Source organism: Sphaeramia orbicularis, chromosome 9 (assembly GCF_902148855.1).
Source record: "Sphaeramia orbicularis chromosome 9, fSphaOr1.1, whole genome shotgun sequence".
In the NCBI taxonomy this organism is placed as follows: Eukaryota; Metazoa; Chordata; class Actinopteri; order Kurtiformes; family Apogonidae; genus Sphaeramia; species Sphaeramia orbicularis.
In genome coordinates this window covers 26,017,488-26,045,177 of record NC_043965.1, presented here as the reverse complement: position 1 = coordinate 26,045,177, position 27,690 = coordinate 26,017,488, and the positions used below count along the sequence as shown (strand labels likewise).

The 27,690-nt window shown below is 35.7% G+C and overlaps 1 protein-coding gene across 3 annotated transcripts; it reads right to left on the bottom strand.

Moving 5' to 3' along the window:
* Positions 1-241: 241 nt before the first annotated feature.
* On the bottom strand, positions 242-24,903 carry LOC115426168 (sodium- and chloride-dependent GABA transporter ine). Of its 3 annotated transcripts, none has more exons than XM_030144164.1 (13): positions 24,386-24,903; positions 21,072-21,206; positions 13,746-13,956; positions 13,484-13,616; positions 11,779-11,913; positions 9,836-9,939; positions 9,097-9,221; positions 6,011-6,123; positions 3,767-3,907; positions 3,559-3,658; positions 3,325-3,425; positions 2,400-2,567; positions 242-2,261 (listed from the first exon to the last, which is right to left on the bottom strand). In XM_030144164.1, exons 1-13 carry the CDS (start codon positions 24,588-24,590, stop codon positions 2,148-2,150), a joined length of 1,785 nt encoding a protein of 594 aa, XP_030000024.1. In that variant the 5' UTR covers positions 24,591-24,903; the 3' UTR covers positions 242-2,147. The 3 variants fall into 3 exon arrangements, with proteins under 3 accessions (XP_030000024.1, XP_030000025.1, XP_030000026.1); XM_030144165.1 differs by lacking the exon at positions 24,386-24,903 and adding an exon at positions 17,609-17,728 and having other exon boundaries at positions 21,072-21,174; XM_030144166.1 differs by lacking the exons at positions 21,072-21,206; positions 24,386-24,903 and adding an exon at positions 17,609-19,241.
* Positions 24,904-27,690: the final 2,787 nt, after the last annotated feature.

Sequence of the window (27,690 nt, the reverse complement as noted above, 5' to 3'; positions counted from 1 at the left end):
GTAAAACGGAATGTGGAAGAGTACTGTGATGTGATTTATGGAGAAATAAAGTTTCAGCAGGCTTCTACACCAAACACAAACTGCAGCTGCCATCTTCACTGACCAATTAATGATTATTAATTAGCATCACACACAGATAATATACTCAAATTTAATCGGTGAAATCACAGTGTGGTGCTAAAATAAAAACATGAAGTTGTTAAAATGCTAGCTATAGCTTTGGAAATTGCTTCAGATGTTCTTAACTTCCATTTTATTTGTTACTGTTTTGTCAGTATAAATATTTGAGTCCTTTGCAATTTCTTTTCTTTTCTTTTTTTTTTTTTTTTTACCTCACATTTCCTGATGGCTCCACTAGTCTGTTTCACTGATAATTGTTGACATTTCTGTACCTTGCCACAGTGGTCTAATAATAATTTCCAAGACTGTATATGTAGCTTTCTACTCAAATAAAACAAAGAGCAACTTATTCTTATCTATTATCTTTGTTATTTTAACAGATAACACACTGTATGGCAAGAGTTAAAACTAAAATTATGTAGCTTACCACAACATTTAAAGTTTGCAATTCTATAAGAATAAACAGAAGCTTTGGCTGTCAATTAATTATTGATTATTAAAAAAAAAACAAAAACACAAAAGGCACTTTAGGCAGGAAACAAAGTTCCTTGACAGTGATGTTCATTCTGTTCAGTGTTTAAAAATTAACCAACATGTTTTTTTTTTTTTTTTATAAATATGGAAATATAACTGGAGTGACCACATAAAAAAAATAAAATAAAATCAAGTAATAAACAGGACCTCACTTCATTTTATAAGCAATGCATGTTTTCAGTTTTCTGCATAAAAGGCGCTGTTAAATGAAAAGTTTGTTCTTTCCAAGACAAGAGGTCAATGATTAAAACACTTAACACTAGTGTAAAACCTCACGCTTAAGTTAAATAAATAATTTTTCACCAGAGCATATGTTTGTGTTCGACAGATTGTTGCAATAATGCTGTCAGTCAATAACTGTGGCCTCATGGTTTAACAAAAAATGAAACTGAATTAGATGCAAAGTCCCTGTGAAGATTATCCACTTCATTATCTCAGTTTAGTTTGATGACAGTAGATCAAAGTACCACTTACAATCTCTGCAGGCTTGTGACTTCCCTTCTTCCAAAATGGGTGAAAGAAAAGTAAAAAAAAAAAAAAGAAAAAAAAAAGAAAGTCAAATGGATTATAGCAAAGTAACACGATCAGACAACAGCCACTGCTAGTAGAGCGTGAGTTGGGCATAACATTAACCTGCTGCCCTGATCACATGGGTGAAGGAGGGGAGGCAACGGTCAAGGAATTTCAGAAAAACCTTGAATGTAACTCTTTTTATATGAATCAACTCTGTATTTAAATTTGTTTCACTTTTCATCCTTGTGAATGTTCTCAGTAACTAGAAATTAGCAAAGTATAATCGTTCTGAACACCACAGCCTCTTACTGTTCACATTTTACCCAAGTTCACACACACTTTAGATACACAGACACTACAGGCCAAAGGTTGTATGAAACACCGGCTGCCTCTGTTGGAGATTAATCCATTGTCCTGGTCCAAAATGTGACTGTCTTCGTCACAGATGTGAACGCTAATAACGCAGACAGTCGACACTAAAACACAGCCATGAAGTTATTGAGACTGTAAGAACATACGACGATCACCTGAATTCTACAATAGGAAACCACAAATTATACGAGAATATAAATTAACAGAATTCCCTGTTGCGTTTGGAGGACTCATCAGCTGCTTTGTGACGTATTAGACCTCAAAGTTTTGGTCCACAGGTATGTTTAGATGAAAAGGTAACCACAGGGGTTGACATGACACAGCCTCTCATGACGCAAACTCATTGACACATTGCAAGGAATAAACGTCAGTGCAACGTCTGTGCTTTTACTGATTGACACGCAGTAAACTAGAGCAAGTAGGACACATTTAAATGTCAGTCTTTGGTTGCTGCATACATGACATTAAAATAGTTTACGTAGTGGATAAAACCTTTCTTCTTCTTCTTTTCTTGTAATTTTACTGGAAATATCAGGGATGTTTTTGAGTTTGTGTTTTAGATCTTTCAATAGGATCTACCACTGGGGTTTAGTAACTTGAATCCATGGTCATACCACTGATTTACACAACGTTTCAGACACTGCGTTGTCCAGGTTTTGTTTTTCTGGCAGGGAGTCATCTGTATCCAGGTCTAGTGTAGGCGTCACAGCTGTTCTCAGCCTCTGAAGGTTAAAAAAAAGCAACATTTCAGAATTACGTCAGTTCAAAAAGCACAAAATATATGGAAGTGATAATAACTCATATTTATTCAGTATCTATGGATGTAGTAAAACTTAATCGGTTCTTTACGTTGCCCCTACCTGAAGAATTGAGCCTTTGTTGATGTAAAGCTCTTGAATGGCTCCCAGTGGGATCCACACTATGGAGACCAGTGAGATGCACCAGCCCACTCCCTCAGCCCACTCTGGGTAGGTGTACTTGCCATAGTGAGCAGGAGTGTATTGGATGATGCTGGACATCAGAATGATCTATATAGAGAAAAGAGTATAGTGTTGAGCACACATTTAACTGTTTTAACTGATATGATCCTACTGTTCATTAAGGTTGCTGATGATTGTCTTTTTATGGTTGTTTTATTCCTGTTACAGTTTACATATACACTTAATGAGGAATAACAAAATAAACTGCATGGAGTTTTCCTTCTAAGCTTCGTAAACTGAATCTCCACAAGGCAGATTTGACATAAATAACCAAAATATACAAAGAGATGACAGAAAATGGCAGGTACTAACAGAGGTGAAAAAGATGACAGTGTTTAAGGAGCTAAAGGAGAATTCAGAAAACACACATTTACTATGTGTAAATAGAAATTTGGAGATTACAGATTGATTTGGAAATTTGCTTTGTACACAAAGCAGTGTAACATACAAAAAATAGCCAAATAAATAGAGATGACTGGATTTAGATATGCCAAAAATATAATATATATATAAAAAAAAATAATGAAAAAGTTTTTGGTGTGAAATTGTTGTTTTATTTTTTATTTTTTTTACATAGAAAGCTCTAACCAATAGAGAGTCAAACAAGGGGGGCATGCTGCTTTCAGGGTCAGACCAGAGGCTTTGTAAATCTCAAAACTCACCACAGATAAAATAGACATCTACTACCCAACAATGATGTGAACTGATATAGAAATTATTTCCATGCATGTGTTTTTTAGTGGAGATACTAATAGAAATGTGCGGTGCCTGCATGGGTGCTGATTTCTACAGGTTAAAACCTCACCAGCACCAACACAGGACAGAGCAGCCTCCAGCACAGAAGAAAGTAGATGTGGGGAGGTCTTCCTAACATCCTCTCAACCATACAAGAGATGTTTGGTACACCTGAAAAACAAATCCACACACTGAACAATTGTAGTATGTAGTAACACAAAGGATGAAACACACACTAGGCACTCAATATGCAGCAAAACGTACAAATGGGTTTGAGTTTATGAACTTTCTGTGAATTTTTTACCAAAGAGCCAGCAGGCAGCAACGACTTCAGAGAAAGCCAAGAACATGAGAGAAACCACAGCTGTGTAGTGATCCATCAGCTGAAACACATAGATTCCTCCCTGAGCAGAGATGGGGTAGAAATGACAAAATATAGTTCATTAAGTGTTCCAAAATGTCATTTATCTGAGAAGCTCCAGGGTTTTTTGCTCATTTCTTTCATTATCCACCTTGGTTATATGAGGAATCCCCAAAATAAAGCAGATGACGCACACAGCCAGGACCAGCAGCTCCTCTCGCTTTAGGAAACGCAGGATCTCGGGGCCAAACTCATCCTTTATGAATGTAATAGCCACCTCAACGTTTGCAAACTGGAATATGCAGAGAGAGTAAGAGAAATACATGTATGAGTTAGACATACAAGTTGAAAAAAGAAAACAGTGACACCAGAGCTAGAAAAATACTGATACTATATGAGAGTTTTAATTAAATATTAGGTTTTATATATAAGGCATGGGTACATATACAGCTGAATAATGTATGGCTATGTAAATTTACAAAATACTGATATTTAAAACCAAAGAGCTAATGGCAACCAATGTTACCTTCTGTGTCTTCATTTTGTTTTACTATTATTTATCCCCATTTAACAAGTAAATCCTAATTATATAAACATAAAACTAGACACCGTTTTTAAGTCTTTCAGCCCTTCATCACATTATCTTTCAAACATAAAAACGATACATGATCACAATATATGTTTTCTGTATAAAACACTGTTTTTGTTTCTTTTATTTGGTTTTATTTTCTACAGATACGTAGCTAACTGCTCCTGAGACTGTAGGGAGAAAGATTGCTTTAGTTTAAGATGCTTTAACCTAAAGAGGTGCTTGTTTTAATTTGTACAAAGGGTAGGTGTAATAAGCCGTAATAAGCTGTTGTTGATTACTCTTTGCACTTTCAATAGAGACAAAAACAAAACTAACTGAACTGAACTGATATATTAGCAAACCTCAGCTGATACTATTGTCCAGCCGATGTATCAGGGCATCCCTAGAAAAATATATAAAGTATTGGTTGGATAAATAATAACTCATCTAAACAGCCATTGGTTTCCTGATCTAAAATAGTGACCCACATTTAACCATTAAACATATTTAATAATTCAGGTAAACTGCCATTTCTCAGCTTTTCAGTGGCATCAGATGTGTCTTGTTTCTATGTTGAGAGGCTCTGTAGTGAACATGGAAACATCATTATCTTCTGCAACTAATTCAACATCTTCTTCAAAAATTTCTGTGCAATAAACCATACTCATATGTATAATCTTTATACATATATATATATATATATATATATATATATATATATATATATATATATATACATATATATATATATATATATACATATATATATATATATAAATAGGTAAATGTAAATAGGTGTATGTATGAGACTCTCCCCTATCTTTTTTTATAGCCGTTATTTAATTGGAGGGGTTTTACAAAGTATTACAAAACACAAACATACCCATATATACTTAATTCATATTTCCCCACCCGTATTTACATCCACTCATAAAGAGACAATTTCCCATGTTCACGATGATGAATAAAAATAAAACATCTGTATATACACTTACACATAAATTTACATCAACACACATATATATACAATAACAAACGCACATGCGCTATCTCCCCTATCCAACCTGTGGCATGTGCGGCATGTGCACAACTGTAAATAGTATTTATAACCTTTTTGATTTGTCTTTGTCTGCTGTAAATCTGTAATTTCCCCTTGTGGAACTAATAAAAGGAATATCTTATCTTATCTTAACATTGATTCACCAATAAAATCCTTGTAGTTTGACAAATGACAGTGGTTGTAGGTTTATACGTTCAGCTACGAATATATTTTGCTGAGAAAGTAACGTTTTCCTCAATTTTCTTTGTTTTGGTATAATAATTTTCTCATCTATATGATTAGTAAATTAAACATATAAAAATACTGTCTTTAGACTGTAAAATGTAGAAGTTAATTTATCACCCACATAAATAGTGATAAATTACTTAAGAGAAAAAGTCATTTGGGAGTGTCCACAAAAATAGTCCACTTTGTAAAAACAGTAAAAACAGATAAAATAAGCATCATTTTAATTTAAAATCCAGTCACTAACATTCTTTGAACTTCTCATAATGTGTAGATCACCACTGAGTATTTATGATCTCTTCCTCTATCACCTACATAATACGGTAGGTTTATTTGTAACAGAACTTTGTTAGACAAATTTCATGTATATGACACTATGAATTATGAAGCTACAGACAGCTTTAAAATAAAAGTAGTGAACAGTCTAATCCAACCATAAATCACTGAATTATCAGTAATCTATTCCACATTTCCCACCTGATTCTTCTATTTTGCTTCTTGTGTTTTTCTGTGCTTTTCTATGTTCAGGAGATATTTACCTGGCTGTCAAGGCCCAGACACAGTAGCATAAAGAAGAAGAGGGGAGCCCACAGCTGGAAAACCGGCATAGTGGACAGAACTTCAGGATACACCACAAACACCAAACCAGGACCTGAAACATCAAGAAGTAAATGCATACCAAAAAAACTGACACATTATGAGTTAATTTTTTTCTCCATAATTTAATTTAAAATAGTCCAGTTTTCATATATGTTCATTACCAAAAAAATTGTTTTTTTGTTTTAATTTTGATTATGGCTTACAGAAAGTGTCAGTAGCCTTTTCTGTGGTTTTTGTTGAGTGTACTAAACCACTAAGACTAAGGCATTTATGTTGTTTAAACACTACTTTGCTGAATCTTTAAATGAAATGTTCTGATATTTTGAAATTTATTTTTCTACTTTTTTCACAGCTGTAGGTTGTAATTATCTGAAATTAAAGTTTAAAAAAAGGCTTGAAACATATTCACTTACATGTAATGAGTGTAGTATATACACAATCCTGTCATAAACGTATTTTTTTAACAATATGTGTCATTTTTGAGATGCACCTGTATATAGCCAGACATGTTGCTGTTTAGACAGAGCATTCAATATTAACTTTGCAGTAAAATTCCTAAAAAGTGTTTAAAATGGTCAGTGATAATGACTTTTTTTTTTTTTTTTTTTTTAAATTTTCATTTTAGGCTTTATTTAAGCATGGTTTCACATATGAGATACTATAGACTCCCATCAGATACTATTTCATGAAGGAATGAAATGACAGAGCCGGACAGTATCTTGTTATGCTAAACAGTCAATAAATAATACATTGAATTGATGGTACAGAAGGAGAGCAGAGTACGCTTTTACTTTTGCCTTGTAAATAATCACATTGAATATAGTGTGCACCTTAGAAAACACACTTTAAGCTGATTAAATTTCACGTAATTAGTATATTTGGACATATACAAGTTTATTATTGCAAGTTAATACTCCACCCAAAATATTTTCATACATAATGCAGACTGTCCTAAAGCTCATTGGGGTTTTTTTTTGGTAGGCCGACACATTTACAAAATACCAGGTCAAACATGTGATAGTGTGATATGAGCCGACATGGACACTGCAGAGGATTCTTATCTAACCAAAGAGCTGAATGCTGCCCGTCTCTGCTGTGAATAATACATCAGCTAAGTGACAAAACTCCTGTTGAGATCTGACCTTTAAGCTTTTGCTCAATGGTGACAAAAATAACTGGTTTAAGAGTCTAGAACAACGTTCTAAAAATGATTCACATGGTTAGTGATTAAAACTATAAAAAAATGTGTCTTTACTTAGATTTTGCCTTTGCTTCACAGTGTTTAAGTACTAAGTAAATGCAACTTGCAACTATTTTTACAGAGTTGTGAGATTAGTGACGTTGTTAAACTAGTGAAGTTCACATTAAGGTTGATGATAATCCCCACGTTGCCATTGTATATACACTGTCACCCATAAAGTTGGAATAATTTTGTTTGCAGACACATTCCTGTTTTTATTCCTATTTTTACATATCAGTAATCACCTTTGACCAAGTACAATGATTAAATACTGAGTCCCACTTACACTTTATCTATCAAGAATTAATCACCACATCACCTTATCACCATAATTTCATGAGAAGAAGTAAAATTATATTACAGAGGAAACCAGAAAGAAAATAGTAATGTTGCACTGGGGCTCTAGTGGTAAACAGGGCAGTGGGACATCTCTTCACTGTTGTTATTTCTACCATATTTCTGCCGACACAGTGATCACTCCTGTTATGTTTTTTTCCACACCCACTCAGGACTCATAATATTGTCAGGCATCTGAACTCTTACATCTAACATCATAATATTACAGAGCCGGTAAAACACGCCAGTGAAATTGGCAGAGGTTTTAAAATAAACTGATCATGAAACTGAACAGAATGATGTTGATAAAGTGATTAAGTTAATCAAAATATAAAAGTCTTGTGGAATTTACACAGTAATGACTGAGTTGGAATTACTGAAAAAGATCTACCATTATTGTTACCTTCACTTTTCTAAGCTACACCAATTTCATTTTTCACTCAACATAGTACTCATCTTAGTACTCTGGTACCATTTCGTCCAGACGTTTAAGAATATTTTGCACGATTATACATTTTAATAATAATATTAGGGGAGATTATATATTAGGGAGGGATATTATATAGGGAGACAATATTAGGGGAGATTATATAAGATGAAATATATATATATATATATATATATATATATATATATATATATCATCTTATATAATCTCCCCTAATATTGTCAACTTCATCTAAGTTTTGTTGAGTGTATTTATTACTGCTGCTCCGATGTATGGCTTTATATGCATTTCTTGCTGCTCCCTGATACAGCACCTTACTGTCTAACTACATACTACTACATATTGTTTGTATAGTGTTTGCTCTTATGTCATAGTTGTCTTTACTCCTGTTTGCTGTGGTTTTATATTGTTATTAAATGTGTGTCATGCTGCTGCTACACTGTAATTTCCCAGTTTGGGATAAATAAAGTACATCTCTCTCTCTCTCTCTCTCTCTCTCTCTCTCTCTCTCTCTCTCTCTCTCTCTCTCTCTCTCTCTCTCTCTCTCTCTCTCTCTCTCTCTCTCTCTCTCTCTCTCTCTCTCTCTCTCTCTCTCTCTCTCTCTCACTGTATCTCTCTCTCTCTCTCTCTCTCTCTCTCTCTCTCTCTCTCTCTCTCTCACTGTATTTGTATTTTATTGTATTTTTGCCAGTGCATCTTTCAGCTAAGAAATACCTTCTAATCAGTTCCAATAACCGTACAGTATGCTATCCTTGGGTGAATTGCACTCTGCATTTGACTCAGACGTGCACATCTTGAAGTACCTCTGTGCTGTTTTTCCATGGAAAGAGGCAGAAATGGTCCCAGGAGACAGAAAACAAAAGAGGCTCTGACAGCAAACAACAGCACTTGGAGTCTGTGTGTTTGTGCACATCTCTATTTCTGTTACAGCCTGACTTTATGGACTGTTTCCAAGCTTTGAGATCTATTTGTTGTGTTTTTAACCTCAGCTTGATACTTACCATCTGTAGCTATATTGTCCACTGGGAGGTTATGTATGTGAGCCATGTAGCCAATAGCTGAGAAGATCACAAAGCCAGCCAGCATGCTAGTAAATGAGTTAGTTAATGATACGATTAAGGCATCCCTGGTAAAGAAAGAGGACAAAATAAAGCACTTTAGCCAAGCTCAGGCATAGGAGAAACTCAGAAAGGCAAAAATATTGGATTATAAACAACTATATCATTATCAAGACAACAGCACAACTAGTGATTTTCAGTTTCTTGTAATGCTTTCTCCTTAGAATTGACTCTCAGTAAAAGAAGACATTCATCTCAGTTCTCTGCTGAATGGGTGTATGGACTAAAATGGCAGCTGACCAATACTGTGACAGCAAATCCAATCTATAAAAAACAAACCAAAATTGAGCTACTTTCATAAACAACTACTTCATTTTGTTTCTGTAGCTGGAAGCAAAGCAGATATCTGAAAGCTGCTCTTGTTCCACACGAAAAAATACACGTGGTCTCTCATCACATCACATCACCCAGAGGAGTAAAGGGAATGAAGTATCTGAATTTGTAGCTTTTGCAGTCATCTGAATTAGACATAGTTTTCAAGGTTTGTGGGGGCTGCCAATGTTAGGACTGGAGAAAGCTCAGAAGAAACACACACACACACGCGCGCGCGCGCACACACACACACACAAACAAAAAGACCGACTACAACAAATAATACACTAGCATACAGAAAACACTTTACCTGAGAATGTTGTTGTTGAATTTGTTGTAACTAGCCATTGACACCATGGAGCCAAATGCTATTCCAATGGAGTTAAACACTTGTGCAGCTGCATTTACCCACACCTATGACAAAAACAAACATGAAGATTAAATTCACCTTTGTTTGGTTTAATGTAATTTAAAATCTGATTTCAACTCATTTCCTTTCTGTGAACAACTGTGTATCAGATTAAAAATATTTCCATTTGTTCTTATTCAATTTTAAAGTTTTAAGTGACGGGTGATGTATAAAGACGTTTTTGGGGTGTGTTTTGTGCCACAGTCTAGATGTAGCTGAATTTTTCTAAGTAAATGAACATCGGCAATGTTTTTCCTTAATCTAACTTTGCTTTTTGTGCATTTTTACAGTACCTTTTACCTCTATATTCTTGATATACTCATTTGATTTCTGTTTCCTCACTCCCTGGTGCTGATTGGCCAAGGGGGCAAACCTTGTATAAACAGCGCTTGATGATTCAATAATCAATCAAGTGTGATGCATGAGAGCCAGTAAATGGAAATTGGCAAAGTTATTAAATCAAAATGTAAGGTGCACTGATTCGTAGCATAAACTCATGCGCTAAATATTTGGTAAGAAAACACTCCACCATTAAAGCTGTGGAAAAATTACACTATATTTAGGCTATAGATGCTCTTGTTCATTTGCATTTATTAGTCTTCATACATTTTTATTTGCTTTTACCTTATGATTTTATGATTTATCAGTGAAGTAATCTTGTAATAATGGCCTAACAGATGTGTAATATGTAGTCTGTGCAATATCTATCCACAGACTTGTTTTCCACCTATGGGGCACTGTTTATCTACATTATTTGTTATATACAGTGTTTTAATGTGTAGTATTGGTTGCAACATACACTATGCAAAAGGGAAATTTCCCCAAGGAGAAAATAAAGTATAATGTATCGTAAATCAAGCAGGAAAGGGAGATCTGATCATGAGTGGACACTTGAGACCCATGTGTCTAGACTCATTAGACAATGCCAAGTGTGAACAGACACACTTAGAGCTGTCCACTTACGATCAGATTGTGAAGAACACATGTTAATGCTGGGCTTGAGCGTCTTTCTCACTTTGCCAAAAGTGTCCTTAGTGTTGTATTGTTTTATGCAGTTCTATATAGTTTTACTGTTTGTGTTACTGGCTTTCCTGTTTTGGGATTTTGTTTTGGTTAGTTTCAAGTGGCAGCTTTTGGTTCTGGCAGCCCAATCAGTTCACTAGGTTGAGCCTGTTGTGTTTTTGTTTTTTTTTTCCTGGGCAGGGATACATTAATCACTTTCTGTATTTTCACAAACTGTTTAATATTAAATCTTGTTTTTGGCACTAGTTTGTTGTGGCTTCTCTCTTGTAACAGTAAAGTTTAGTTTTAATAATAATATACCGTCACAGAAAACACTATTAAAACAAATATGTATTTTCATTAATATGTATGTTTTCAAATAGACTCCATTTTTAATATTTATTTTTGCACATTCAAAACTAGGTTTGCCTAGATTTCTTCTTTGTCTGCTTTGAAACACCGAGCTGGAATTGGCCTGGGAGCGTGAATGAACCTTCTGCCTAGTCATCACCAGGGTCAGAGGAAACCATCACTCTGGTTTAGCTCTGGTTGAAATTTCCAGAGGTTCTTATTCTGGCAACTTAAACCCTTAAAATCCTCAAAGCTGATGATGACCCGAGATGACCTTGCTCTTTCCTCGACATTTGGCTCAGTTTAGCTTTTAGTAAATACAAGTTCAAAGCCTCTTCATATAAAAATTAGGCTTTGTTGTAAGAAATGTGGGACATGTTCACATACTTCCGTACTTGCTGAGACACACATAAATATCTGATGCCAGTGTGTCACCAGAGTCTTTTCAGTTGGCCTACCGGATGATGTTACTCATTCATAAACAGTCTCACCTTAATTTCAAACAGTTTGCTCCACACAGGTGTCACAAAGTAGAGAATACCATCCATGGCTCCAGGAAGCTGCACATTATTAATGAGCAAGGCAACCAGGATGAAGTAAGGAAAGATCGCTGTGAAATACACAACCTGTGTAACACAAACAGCAAAAGGCAGAGAGTGGAAGTTAACACACTCTAATGACATGTTTAAGCGGTGAAGAGAATTGTGCTTTTCTTTAAAGGAAAAATCTCACTCTATACTAGGGGGGGTGTCAAACTTATTTTCGTTCAGGGGCAGCATACAGACCAATTTGATTTCAAGCAGGCTGGACCAGTAAAATAATTGCATTGAAACTTAGTGAATAACTAGTGCATTCATTCATTCATTCATTCATTCATTCATTTTCTGAACCCGCTTTATCCTCACTGGGGTCACAGGGGTCACTTGGAGCCTATCCCAGCTACATAGGGGCGAAGGCGGGGTACACCCTGGACAAGTCGCCAGTTCATCACAGGGCTGAACATATAGAGACAAACAATCACTGTCACATTCACACCTATGGGCAATTTAGATTAACCAATTAACCTATCAGTGCATGTCTTTGGATGGTGGGAGGAAGCTGGAGTACCCGGAGAGAACCCACGCAGACACGGGGAGAACATGCAAACTCCACACAGAAAGGTCCCACCCCCCGTCGACTGGTGTTGGAATTGAACCCAGGACCTTCTTGCTGTGAGGCACGAGTGCTAACCACTGCACCACCGTGTCACCCATATAACTAGTGCAAAAAAAGTAAAATGATATTATGAAAACGTCTGCATTTACTAATATCGCAAACACTGGGCTTTAACATCAGCTGCTCTTTTACAGTATTGTATCTTGGTTACTTCCCAGATGAACTGGATTCAGACGATGCATACCTTCTAAAGATTTTGTTGACATCAGCTAAAAAATCCATAACAAAATGTTGGCTACAGAAGGAACCACACACAATGGGGCTTTTCATTTCAATAGTAGAAAATATAAGACTGATGGACAGGAGGAGCTGGTAAAAACACGCTGGAGAAAATGGACAATCTTTACAAACGGTGACAGTACTAATTAAAAATGGCTGATGTATACATGTTTATGTTATAATTGTCATCCCCAGATCTCACTTTCTTGTTCTTGTTTTGCAAAATTAAAATGCTTATAAATAAAAAGTGTAAATAAAAAAAAAAAAAAAAAAAAAAAAAAAAAAATGTCTGCATTTACAAAGTAAAAATTTGAATAACGTGCACAACCTGAAATTTTAACAGTGCATTTTCAACAACATTGTACCTCAACTTATCATTTATACATCAGCATTACAGATCACAGTGGATCTATAAATGCACAAAACATTTAGTAACAGGAATAACGTTGTTAAAATTTTAGAGTTTGGAATTTGGGGTTGCCATTATTTATAGATCATTATATGGTATTTTACTGATCTTGAGATCAAACTGGGCTGTATGTACCCCCTAAACTCAGATAAGTTTGACACGCTTGACCGCTAACATCTTGCACTTCACAAATTCATACTGTGGGCCAGATTGGAACCTTTGATGGGTTGGTTTTGGCCCACATACCATATGTTTGACACCTCTGCTCTACACCAAAGAAGCGTGTAAGATATAACAGGTCCTTATTCCTCACTCTGCATAAATACATTCACATGAAGAGGAAATGTACCAACCTTTCCTGTGGATTTGACTCCTTTAAATATGCAAAAATAAACAATGATCCAGGCAGCAATAAGACAGCCAAAGAGTTCCCAGCGAATACCACCAGCTTCTTCAATGCTACCAGTTTTCTCCAGGAGCCTGTAACTGGAGACATAAGATGACATATATGGATTTTTTTTTTTTTTTTACTAAAGTTGCAATATATCTATTATATCTATATTGAACACATTTGGTTATATTTTTATAGTTTCAATCACAATGAACTCTTCTCACTCAAAGAATTGCTGGCTTGCAGACTGCAGGTGGGTTGCATTGCCTGGGAAACCACTGGAGCAGTTCTCCACAGCATTCCAAGTGTTGTTGCAGGATGTCCAAGGGAGGGACGCTTCGAACGAGTTGAAGAGATAATAAAGTGCCCAGCACATGAGCACATTGTAGTAAGTGGAAAACACAAAGGAGATAACAACAGTGGCCAGACCGACACCTGTGGGGTGACACAGAATGACGGGAGAAACCCACAGTGAGAGACGGACCCTGCAAACACTTTCTCATTATCATCTGAAGTACAGTTAAGTGATTGTAAATACTTTCTCCATAGGATTCAGAGTAGATTATTTGGGCCTAGGATTAAAATTGTGAATACAGCACACAAAGACCTTCACACAAATGTAGACAACTGAAAAAGGAGAGTTTGACACAGTAATCTCTGTTGAATGGCAGCTAAGATAAAGTGGAGCAAACTTGGCAAATAGATGAAAAGCATTCCCAGAGCCACGGATTAGAAATACCTCTGTGTCATTTGTGACTGAACTGCAAAAAGGTGAGACCAAAGTCTTGCAGCAGAAATTAATAATTCAGTCTTTTAACACCTGTGATACTCAGCTGTGTCACGTTTCAGTGTGAGTTATGTGTCTCCTTTCTGTTCTTTTGTGCTTCTCCTCAACGACTCATCAACAAAAGCGTGGTCTCTGAGTTGGAAGGTGCTGAGTCAACATCAGGGCAAAATTTTAACCAACGTCCAAAAGCACAAGTTGAATGAGTTCATTTCCAGCTACAGCTTTAACTTTTTTCCAAATTCAAGTGTCTGGCATGTTTTCCAGGTTGCTAGTTTAGTTTTAATGTCTGCAATACAGTTGAAAATATGCTAGAAAAAAGAAATCTTCTAAAGTAAATATTTAACTAAAATAAGAAACTACAATATAATCTGACAGTCTGTTGTTTTTCCTTCTACATCTATTTCATCATTACTTTGTATTGACATTATAATGCTATAACAGTGTGTCACCTGTTTTTGGAACATTATTTTTTTCTAGAATGTTTTTCAAGGTCACATGTTCTTAATGTACATGGCGCAGGGTTTTCTCTTTGGTTATAAGACTCAACACTTAAGCTGTTGGAAAAGCAAACACCTCTCCTGGTCGGATTTCTCTACCACTCTGGAAAGACATCACTTTAGCCTATATAGACTGTTTTGTGCCTTTTTTGTGATTAATTGTAATGTAATTGTAATTCTGTGTTGACCTCAGTGACTAGACTTTTTGTGTTTCTTTGAGTTATTTTGAATTCACTGAAAAAACAATAGTCTCAAATTCTGAAAAAAAACCAAAAACACATCAGACCATATCACAATAAAACCACAGATCAGTTATAGCACTAGTCATTCATTTCAGCTTATTGCTTTCTAAATCTACAAAGTATTTCATATTTCATGTATCTTTTCCATTTTTATTTTTTTTCATTTCACATTGGCTTTACAAACCACAGGAACCGTTTCCTTTATGTTATTCTTATTCTTAACTCTATCAATAAACACTAAAATGAACCTGTTAATGTTACAATGCACAGTCATATAAAAAATATCAGCCAATAAAAAGAAGCATGACTGAGGTTCAGACCTTAAAAGACCTGGATAAGGTTTTGGGTACTGGTTCATAAAGATGTTATTTGACTTTAAGTATTCTAAGTTAAAGTTTTTGTAGTGTGTCTCTAGTGTGTAAACTGCAGTTTCTGAAAAAACAAAACAGAACACAATAACTGTGCTGCTCCCACTCATGTTATGTAGCATCTTTGTTATTGTGATTTTAAGCATGACCGAAGCGTTGTGTGTGTTGTTTAAGCAGTAATGGAACAAAACAAACTGAATGAAAGGAAGTGTCAATCAGGTAAATATTTCTCCACTGTTTTTAAGCAGTGTATGAACATGAAGCCATCTGAAAAATTTGTTTTTGCTGTAATGGAAAGGCTGGAATGCCACGCTCCATAGGATCGATTGTTTCTATTTGGTAAAATGGAAGGACAGCCGGCTGAGAAACAGCCCTGTGTCAACACAACAGAGCCAAATTAAAACCTCTGTGAACTCCTGGATCAGCTAGAGCTACCACGGTAAATCACTTCCTTTGTTATTCCCTGTTTGCCTCGTTCACTCTCCACATCTTGCTTACATAGCCGACTGCTCCATTGGTGGACCAGACACTCCCGAGTCATATCAGCCTGCTGGACTCAAAAACAAGGCAGAGCAGACAACAACACCAGGCATCCTCCCCTGTAAGGCTCCACTTCCTCATGGAAAGTTTTAGGCTCCAACAATAACTTGTGCCCTTTCTGAATTAGTTTATGGTAGTATGGTGGTATCTTCACTTATAGAAAACACTTCAATGGAAATGTTTCAAGGGACACCTATTTATGTGAGTGGGAAATACATTCATTTTAACATTTAACAGCTCAAATATGTTTTAGAAGGTTTCTGTTCAACTTCAAAACCTTTTGAACATTTCAAATGTACAATGTACATCTGAGTATTGGATGATTTTGGGAATACTGAATCTGAATTAAAAGGAGCACAATAAGGCATTAACTCATTCAAATACTGATCAGAACTATATGTTTTGCTCATCAGCTCAGTCACTGGTACATTTTAATTTACAAAGCAATTTTGGGAAGACTTCCTTCTTATTTACGTTCACTGTTAACCTGGAATCATAGCACTTACAATCTCCACTCAATGAACACTTTGAAACTGTTTGTTCCAAAGATAAGGTCTGAATTAGTTTTCAGCTCCTGATTCCTGGAACAAGCTTCAGACTGAGCTGCACCTACAAACACTGATTCCTCTGACTGATTTTAAAGAGAGCGTTAAAACTCTGGAATCAAGACTGTTGGTCTATAAAAGTTTCAAATGATTGTATATGTTTTTTTTTTCTATATTTGCACATGTTTTTATTATAAAATTGTAATGATGTGACTGTATCCCTGCCGTTTTGGTCAGGTCTCGCTTGAAAAAGATACCCCCATCTCAATGGGACCAACCTGGTTAAATAAAGGTTAAATAAAATTTAAAAAAAAAGAGATAGAAACCTTGTTAAACCTGCTGTGGTGGATACTTACATAACCACAAAAGATTCAGCTGTTGTTGAGATCATTATATATATTCTATATATTCATGTTTTCGATGCATTAGTGAACCTGTATGTAAAGTATAAGTAAAATGTCAGCATCTTTCATGTTTTTATTATTAGACATATCTCTCCTGCATCCTCCTAAGTCTACATACAGTGTTATGATCTGAGGTCACTTCAGTTGGTCAGGTCTACGTTCAGTAACATTATGCGTCCAAAAAATGAGGTCAGCTGAACCTGAATATACTGAATGACCAGATCTGAACATCAGTGGATTTTTTTCTTTGTTGATGACACAGACATATTCCGAGATGACAACACCAGGATTCATCAGGCTAAAATTGTGAAAGAGTGGTTCGGGAGCATGAGACATAATTTTCAGGCATGGATTGCACCCCCCAGAGTCCAGACCTGAACCCCATTGAGAATCTTTGGCATGTGATGGAGAAGACTTCACCCATTAGATCTCACTGAGGCAAAATATCAACTAATCCACACAATCCTGAAATAATAATCATTTCATTTAATCATTTGATTTCTGATCTCATTTCAATAATTACATTTCATCCACTTATTCTAATATAAAACAGAGCATCCTGCAGGAAATTAAGCATATTTGTTGATTTTAGTAATAGACAACAGTGAGCATCTAAATCCCTGCTCACAGCTGCTGTGAGCTCCTATCAAGCTCACTGAGTTGCACAGTTAAATCATTCAAAAGAACATACAGAGGAAAACTACCTGCTTTTGGCCCTTGTTTAGCACAGAGCATTAACCAGGAAGAAATGAGCGAAAAATCAATGGAAGGACCCATACGTTTTGACCGGGTAGAAAATCTCTGTCTTTAAAAAGATAAGAAAACTTTGGAGAAAAATCTTGAGTTAGAATCAGTCAGACAGCAATTGAAAGTCACACCCAAAGCAGTTATTGTTGATGGCTGGGCTCTTGTCTGATTTAGAGGATGATCAGCTGCAGGGTAACTACCAATCATTTCGCAAACACCTCATGATGATTTTTTTCCCACTGCAGGCTATAAAAAACAACCAGTTAAACTGATGCACATGATGCATTTGCCTGATGTTTAAAGAGGTATTGTAGATTAGGAGCACATGACAATAGTCACCCATAATTAAAAGAATTATATTTACACTGGATCAGATTCAAGTATATTGTCTTCATGGTTCAGATAATCGATTAATTAAAAGCTGACCATTAATTTGATTTAGGTGAATGCCCTTAAAATTTAAAGTGAGGATAATTGTATTTTTATAGCCCAGTAAAACAAATGCCTCAAGGTGCTTTATAATACACTGTTGCCCATAAATTTGGAACAAAATATTGATTTACCTCTTCTCCAGAAATGATTGAGACAATGTGATTTTTTTCTTGATAGATAAAGTGTAACTGGGACTCTATATAATCATTGTATCTGGTCGAAGGTGATTACTGATGTGTATAAATAAAAAAAGGGAGAATGTGTCTGAAAACAAAAATTATTACAACTTTATGGGCAACAGCGTATATAAAGCAGCCAAATCAGTCAAACAGGCCCTAATTACAGCATAATTTCAATTAACAAGTTCTCATCCATCAACATGTGAAAACAATTCAATTAATAAAGAGAAAAAAGGTAGATTTTTATTTGAAAACTTGTAAACACTGAATGATCTGTGAGTTATTTTTTCCATTAGAAACATAAAATACGGACCAGCTACACATATACAGATGAGTGAAAAATTAAAGGGAAAAAAATAACAGAATGAGCTTTGGTTGGTCATGTGTCTTTAGTGTACCCTGGCTTTGAGTCTATGAGTCTGTGAACTCTGTAAGAGTCTTATGAGTTTATCCATGTTTTTAATAGGGACTGATGACCCCTAAACTGTCTTTTTCATTTTTACCAAAGCTTTCAGTGCCCTCTGATGGCCTCTGGATGGACCCCGAGGGCATTTTCCTTTAATTTGTCACACATCTGTACAAGTGGATTGGCATCAAAAGCATAGTGATAGAGGATCATGGGATACATGAGGCAGAACATTTCATTTAATAGGTGCAGAATTTGAAGAGAAAACTGTAAAACTGTAAAAATATTGAAATATGTCCTGTCTTGTCCTTTGAAGTTTTTTTGGTTTGTTTTTTACTATCTGAAATACAAACACTGACACTTTATCGTCCAGTAAACTCAGTGACTTGCGTCCAGTCCAAATCTGGTGGGAGTGCATTCTTGTGAGATTCCACTGTAGGCAACTGTGCAGGTTTCTTGCACCATTTGTAACATTTTGTGCCTCAATATAAAAACCCTGGGTATAAAAACATAAATAGATCACCATTTAAACAATTTGCCATACAGTAAATTTTAGAAGTCCAGTATATTATAATGGATAGTGGTTAAAAATAGCATGGTTTAGTCATTTTTTATTGAATAAATGTAAACACAGTCTCTGTAGGATATGAAAAAAAATTACCAGTAACGTTAATGCATAGTTAGGTTTCATTTTACAATTTGAAAATAAAATTATAAAATAGGTCAGTACAAACACAACTGTGGTGTGTGCAAAAGTGTTCCCACGTCTCAAGATTTACAAGCTCAGATCTTGATCAGCTAATATGTCAACAATTCTCACTAGTATGTATGTATGTACGTATGTGTGTGTATGTATGTATGTATGTTTGTGAATGTATGTATATGTGTGTGTGTGTATTTATGTATATATGTATGTATGTGTGTGTGTGTGTGTATGTATATATGTATGTATGTATATATGTATGTATGTGTATGTATGTATGTATGTTTGTGTATGTATGTGTGTGTGTGTGTGTGTATGTATGTATGTGTATGTATGTATGTGTGTGTATGTGTATGTATGTATGTGTGTGTGTGTGTATGTATGTATGTGTGTGAATGTATGTATGTATGTGTATATGTACGTATGTATGTGTGTGTGTATGTATGTATGAGTGTATGTGTATGCTTGTATGTGTGTGTACATGCATGTGTGTGTATGTGTGTATGTATGAATGTATGTGTGTGTATGTGTGTGTATGTATGTATATATGTGTGTGTGTGCATGCGTGTGTGTGTGTATGTATCTATGTATGTATGCTTTTTTCCAAACTAGGTATTACTGTTGCTGATAATACTGTCCTTTTTTCACATCCTACACAGATTGTGTTTATATCTTTTCAGAAAACAAAATCACCAAATCATGCTATTTTTCCACACATGCCCACATTTTTTGCATACATTCATTTTAACATAAGGTTTAGACATATAATATCTAAAAATTGGCAGCTTAAATATGTACGAAAAGAAGACTATTAATGAAAGGGTGTCTGTTTTAGACAGGCTTATAAGAGCACATGTACCTGGTTGCCAGTCCATCTGTCATTTTGGCTTTAATGTCATTCATTCATTATCAGCCCTTTCCTGGTGGAATAAACCACACTCTGTAAAACAGCATTTCATTGTGTTTCTATCATACAAAAAGATAGAAAAAAAGGCCTGTCTTCTGATGCTTGGCACATAAAGGCTGTTTGAATTTTCCTTATTCACATGACTCAGCGCTGTCTGCTCTGTGTGGTTGTTCCTTATTTGCTTCTATATATCCTGTTAAGGCTTAATATGTTTTTATTTATTCTTTTTACCTTAAGTACACTCAGTACATTGGTCTCAAATAAATAATTCACTTGATAATTTTAGATTTATTTTAGTGTCTAGCTCACTCCATGAATGTACATAGCCCTAGTTCATGAGCTGCTCATTGTTTGCACTGAACTGTATTGATCAAGAGATGGTTAATAATTTCCTTTTTAAGGTGGTGAATTGCTCAGAAGGGATTTCAGTAAGATCTGTTTTATGCGAAGAATCTAATGTAATCATATAATATAATACATGGTAGTAACAAGAAGATAAAACCCTCAGATTATGTATTTCACTCTTAGGAAGTAATTGGCTTCAATATTAAAGTGAAAAATATTATTTTCCTAAATGTAACTGAAGACACATATGATTTATTTGATAATAGATTTAAATAACCTGCATTTAAAAAACCAATAGTGAATAAATATTAATATATTTTCAGGTTTTTGGATATATAAACATAAGCATTATAAATATTTTTGACGTTTGTGCATGCATCCATAGTGCTCCATATACTTTGTGCCAGTCTTTATAAACATGCTGAAAAACTTCCCGAGAGTCACTTACCTTTTAACAAAGGACAGATTTTGGCAAAAGCATGCACTGGCCCTAAGCGGGTATACTGCCCAATTACGAACTCCATGAACAGCAGAGGAATGCCGCACACGAACACCATGGTGAGATAAGGAATCATGAAGGCACCTAATCGAAAGAATACAACAGAACAGCCTATTATCACCAAGTACTTTTGTGCAAGGAGTTTGCTTTGGTAGCAAATAAAATAGGAGCAATTGAAATAAAATCAAAACATAACCAAACAGATATTATACATGTGGGTAGTAGCGATTTGAGCTGAGGGGATTGTTACCTCCGCCAAGGAGGTTATGTTTTTGCCAGGGTTTGTTTGTTTGTCTGTTTGTTTGTTTGTTTGTTTGTCTGTCCGTTAGTGTGCAACATACCTCAAAAAGTTATGGACAGATTTTGATGAAATTTTCAGGGTTTGTTGGAAATGGGATAAGGAAGAAATGATTAAATTTTGGTGGTGATCGGGGGTGGGGGGGGCCCACGGGGGGGCGCAGACCAGAAAATGTCATCAAAATCTGTCCATAACTTTTTGAGTTATGTTGCACACTAACGGACAGACAGACAAACAAACAAACCCTGGCAAAAACATAACCTCCTTGGCGTGGGGGGGGGCCACGGGGGGGCCACTGATCAGCCTTGGCGGAGGTCTGCGTTCTCCGAGTGCTTCTAGTTTGATAAAGGGTATGATCCTAAACACTTCTTCTCAGGTATCAGTGATCCATATTTAGCATAAGTGTAACCAGAGCCGGTCTACATTTATGTAAAGACCCTGGAGTGAATAATGTAATAATGTTTTACAGTGGTGCCATGTTCTGGAGCAACGTTCTGTTACACATTAAGTTGTTAAACACAACAGGGGGTTTATAAGTCAAGTTATGGTGTTGTTGGAACAGTCTAACAAGCTTGCACACTCCACTCCACTCGTAGTCTTGTTCTCATTGTATGGGATATTTTTATTGCTTTGTTAGTGGTGAGTGGTGCTGTTTAGATTTTATGGTAAATGCCTTGCACGATTTTTATCTTTTAAAATCTGGGAACTGTAATATAAACATGTTTTTACACTTTACAATGTGTTCCTTTGGATTTTCTTTGTCTGCCCGATCGTAACTTACATACATGAAATCAGCCAATCAGTGACTGAGGACTGTTGTTATGGTGAAGAAACTGTTTCTCAAGTTCGTGGTTTTGCATATGATGGACTTCAGTTTTTCAAGAATGTGTGAAAAAGTTGAAGGCATAGGTGTCTTGTTTGCAGTGCCTTGAAGTGATATCAGACTGCAGGTTATTATCTCCTCAAGCTTCTACCTTTCCTCTGTTGCAGCACAAAACCAGACAGTTTGTAAAAGAGTAGAAGTGCACCAGTAATGTCTTTAAGTCTGCTGAGCCGTCTTATCCCATAAAGACCCAGTGCTACTTTTGTGGCCATTCCCAAATGAATTTTTCTCTGTATTGAACCTTTCTTAAGTGATTTATCATCATTTATCGTGATATTATCCTCTGTATTTTGGATTTTTTCAGTAAAAATCAGTTTTTTGATATATTTAATTCACTGATCATGTAAATGTTCATTAAAGCTCATATTAAAATTGACGGTTATTATATCAGAAACAGACAAACTGAAGAAAAAGTGACTTTTTCTGTAAAATATCTCATTAACTGAACATAGAATAAGAGTTTCCATCCACTGTCACTGACCCAGCTCCATGGGTTTTACTTTTGAATCAATGTTGTAGAAGATGACGGTGTCTCCACGTTCACTATGGAGCCTCTGATCGTCCAAATGGGTCATATCTGATGACCATGAAAAGATGACAAACTGCATTTTACACCAATTATTTACATGTATTGATAGGATTAGTGGATCAACAGTTATTAAACATTTGACATGACTAGATCATTTTGGTCGCCAGTGGATGTTTGGGTATTTATGGGTTAATGAGTGAATGAATGTTGGTTGGTTGGTTGATGAGGGTCAGTGTGGTGGTGGGGAGCTTTTCCCCAGAAGTTCATCAGCATCTCCACTGTCTGCAGAGCACTGAGCTTACGGTTGTTCTGACTGCACCAGCTCACCTGTTCCTCCATCTCTGTCTTGTGTCCATTCACAAATTTCCAAGGTTTAACAGACTCATGACAGGTGCTGTCGGTTCACAGTGGGAGTGGGGTGAGGACTGGGGAAGCAGTGCTGTGGTTTCCTTTGAATGCATGGAATGCACTCTTTCTGCATAGAGTTGGATTCCACAATGTCTAGTACAGTTTCTCAAAATACGACCCAGTATGTATTTGGCCTGTTTAAATCCATCCTCATTCCCACTCTCCTCCTTCTGACCACACAATATGTTTTAGATTAATTGTGAACCAAGGTTTGTCGTTATTATAAATCACCCTAGTGTGTGATGGAATTCAACTACTGTATGTTAACAAAGTAACACAAAGATGCTACAGTCAGCTTGTATTCACAGTGACTGCTATGAAAGCGTTCCAGTACGTGCAGTCCAGGAAGATGCTACAGACACAACTCATACCTTAACAAATTTATAACCCCTTGTTATTTTTCACATAGTTTGACTTTATTGCTGTTTAATAAAATATGCATTGATAATTGGTTCTGAGCTACATGGTATAGGTCCCTCTGTTCACACTGATTTTTATTAAAGAGACACAAAACAAGAATCATTTCACTATTTTCAACTGCATGCTTGACACTTATTATTCTTCATTTTTATTAATCTGTTTTCCCAAATGAATTTAAGACAGAGCTGTGGTTTAATCACATCAGCTCAGTTACTATGGTAAATTCTTGCTGAGTCATTCTTGGCTGGATCATAGCAAAACCATGTCTGATGGTAGGATGATTAATAACAAACATACAAATGCTACTCACAATTTGTCACAAGCTCATTAAAACTACCTGTGCATCTGCTCTGGCTAATCAAATTAACCAGAGCTTAAAAGAGCATGTTTTATCTGGGTTACATTCATGAATCTCCTCAGTCAAAGAGGTAGAATGGTAACCATGAATCACACAGAATGAATGAATGAACAAACAGATATAAGCTGTTGAAATCTCCTTAAGTGTACAGAATGGCACCAGTATCCATGATGTAAGGGGAATATATATCAGAAAATTAAAAAGTAAATGACTAAAATATGTTTAAGTAGCCACCAGTGTGGTCTCCTTTAAGTTAAAACACCACCCTCCTCTTTGGGAAATAGAAACTAAAGCACTAACCCCTGTGAGTGTGAGACTGCATTAGTGACAGTTCATTCAACATGTCTGAATCCTCAGCAGATCTTACCTCCGCCGCTCCTGTAGCACAGATAAGGAAACCTCCAGATATTGCCTAGTCCCACCGCGTACCCTACCGACGCAAGGATGAACTCGATGCGTCCACTCCATGTGGGTCTCTGTGTTTTAGTGTCTCCACTCCTGTCGGCGCCCACTTTACCATCTAAGGGTCTCAGAGCACAGTCTAACTCATCTGAGCGCATCTCCACCTCCATCGTGAGCTTTCACTGTTACTATACACACCTCACAGAAAAATGGGGGGGGAAAAAAAGAAATAAATAAAAAATCCAGATTCTAGAGTCTATCTACTGCATCAGTTAAACGGATTTTATCGTCATCATCATCATCATCTAGCTGTTTGATCAGGACTCAAGAACCTCATCCAGAGTCTGTTACATGTGCTATTAAGTCACGGCGCAATGACCGGTATCTGCAAAACCACGTCTTTTCCGCACTCGATCGAGTCCGTCTTGTGTAATGTGACATAACTCCAGCCTACATGCGTCCTTAACATCCCTGCTGCTGCCGCGCGACCACTGCCAAGCCCACGAGATGTGGAGCTACGCCTCCTTTCAAAGTAAAAGTCCACCAGCAAAAGCAAATGCCTGAAGAAAATGATCCAAAGAAAAGAAAAGAAAAGAAAAGAAGAGAAAAGAAAAGAAATTTATTTAATACCACTCATTTCCCGTAAATCATATATTACAATATTTCAATCTCTTGCATTATTTTGAGATGCAAGTAAGCCTACATTGTATGTAAAAAAGATATGAAAAATAACAATAATATTTATATAACTAAAATAGAATAACAGCTACAATATTAATTATTAATACTTTTTTACCCTCACACCCAAAAAATAAATCTGGAACTTCATCATTCACTACATAAAGGCCCTCTGTGGTGACCAGTACAACTGAAATGTTGAGGGATTCGGCTTGTTTTGACATGTGTGTTCAACACAAGTACAAATGTTTTGGATTTTTTTTTTTTTTTTTAATGTTGAAAAAACAATAAAAAGAATGCTGATTAAAAAATCAGAGTAATTTGCATTGTATTGGCAGGCTTGTGAGTGAGATGGTCACTGCAGAAAGGTGTGCCTAGTAAAACTGGACAGGACTGCTAAAACTGGCATGTTCATTATTTTTGAAAGGTTCATTTTTTTTTTTTTTTTACAATGCACCACATATGGATAAAGGGTCATTATGCTTTCTTTACTATAATCTTGTGGGCCAAGTGTCTTGTAAATTTTTTAGATGTGTTTTGTAATCAGGTATACCCACAATACGAACCAAAAATCCTAGTTTAATCACATTGTCACTGTATAACTGATGTTCCACCCTGATTCCACAGTGGTTTATGTATACATGAGCTCCAAGATTTGCACTTGGTAAATATATGTATCCTTAATCTGATATAAGAAACAATGAAGAGAAACTTAATAATTATTTATTTAAAAACAAAATGTTTTATCACTATTTTTGTTGATTCCGTAAAGATAACTGCAGCTCACTCTGACCAGCAATGGAAAATTGATGTAACGCTGACGTATGCTTTTATTTTGAAGGATAGACTTCTGAGTCGAAAGTTTCCCATTATTCTTTATTAAATATTTGTACCATAGACTATGATTTGTACGGATTTCCTGCTAATAATGTTGTTCCCTAATTTGACTTAAAGCTCAATGAACCAAATTCAATAACTATCTTATATTAGGGGAATAGTTGTGTAGACAGACCTCACATGTCTGCCAAAACATAGATCTGGCAATGGATATTTTGAAACATTTCTAAATTACTAAAGGTCCGGGTCTCAAGGCTTCAAAATAGGGATTACAATAGAAAAAAGGGAACTGTTTGCAGCCTGAAGGAAATGACCAAACACTAGTATTGAGTGAGGTAAAGTGGTCTACATAGATACAAGGAAAGCTTATTGTGCTTAGTTCTAGGGAGAATGTTGATATTATGAGAAGCCGCAGATTTTGTGTTTCTCCAAAAACAAGTACTAAAGGTTTAAAGGTTCAACACAATATAAAAAATAATTTAGTGATTCACTTATCACTCCGGACAGAAAACACATTAACCATTTTAGTAGTTGATGTACAATGCTGTGCAAAAGTCTTGGACCAGCTTTAGCTTTGTTCTGTGCTGGGTTTTAGTGGATTTATGTATTTATTTCTCAGTTTCTTTATTAAGCTACAATGGAAAAATGAACGGAAAGTGTCCACAATATTAAAAACACAAAATAAAGCAGAGCCAAATGGCTTCAGCAGGCGAAACTCAGTGTCCTTCCACATTTAGTACATCTGGAACTTTCTTAGGTTGACTGTATGGACATTTTCTGAAATAATCTTGTGGTATATTTTACTAACCTTTCTTCAGAACGTCCCAGAATCAGACTTGGACTTGTACCTTCTTCTTATATGTTCAGATCATATTTACCACAGCACAGTTTCTATAATATTCATATTTTTAATCAATTTAATTTTTGATGTTTAATATTATTTACATATTTCCTGTATATTCTGGTTGTATAGATCTTGATACAGAAACTGAGAAATGCCTTTGTATGTGACATTGCTAAAACAACTAATATAAATCCTAATATTAGTCACACTTATACTGCTATAGAATAACAAATATTCTTTTCATAAGGTAGCAATAAAAAATCACACATTAATATTATATTTCATCTGGCCCAATGATTGACAATTAGGTCAGATGTAGGTGATGTAGATGTATAAATGGCAGGTTTTTGTAATGATGCCACCATGTTTTTTAGATTAAAAAAAGGGGGAAAAAATTATTTTCAATATGCTGTGTGTAAAGTTAATTTGTCTGTTGAATTATTACACCCATTTACACACATGCGTTTCTCAAGGTTAAACCTTAATGATTAAAATCTGTCTGTCTATCTGGTAGACAGTAGTAAAAATTATTAATTTCAAGGCAAAAGCCCAGAACGATACTCAGTTATAATAAAATGCATGCATCATGCTTTAATGGAAGCAGATCAAAAATTGTAGATTGAATGGGTTTCAATGGCATATTTTTTTGTGTTGAACAGTATGTATGTAACTTTCACATACACACTGTACAGTGGTGGAAAAGTTTTTGGACATTTGTGATATATTGCATAAAGAATCATTGTTAGGTCATTGAATTCTGCCAAGTATTGGGCCATTCTCAAAACCCACATGCTGACTTCTGCCTGTGCACTGTTCCATTAAGGCAGGGGTTCCCAAAGTGGGGTACATATACCCCCACGGGTACTTGGAAGAAGCCCAGGGGTACTTAACATTTTTTGGGGAAAAATACA

Bases quoted from the DNA above. Each gene is read 5' to 3' on its own strand.
- LOC115426168 (XM_030144164.1), bottom strand. From the start codon at position 24,590: ATGGAGGTGGAGATGCGCTCAGATGAGTTAGACTGTGCTCTGAGACCC. The intron at 3,908-6,010 runs GTAAATATCTCC...TGCATATTCCAG, and splicing joins GTCTGGGCCTTGACAGCCAG to TTTGCAAACGTTGAGGTGGC. The intron at 3,426-3,558 runs GTAAAAAATTCA...TTTGTTTTTCAG, and splicing joins TGCTGCCTGCTGGCTCTTTG to GTGTACCAAACATCTCTTGT.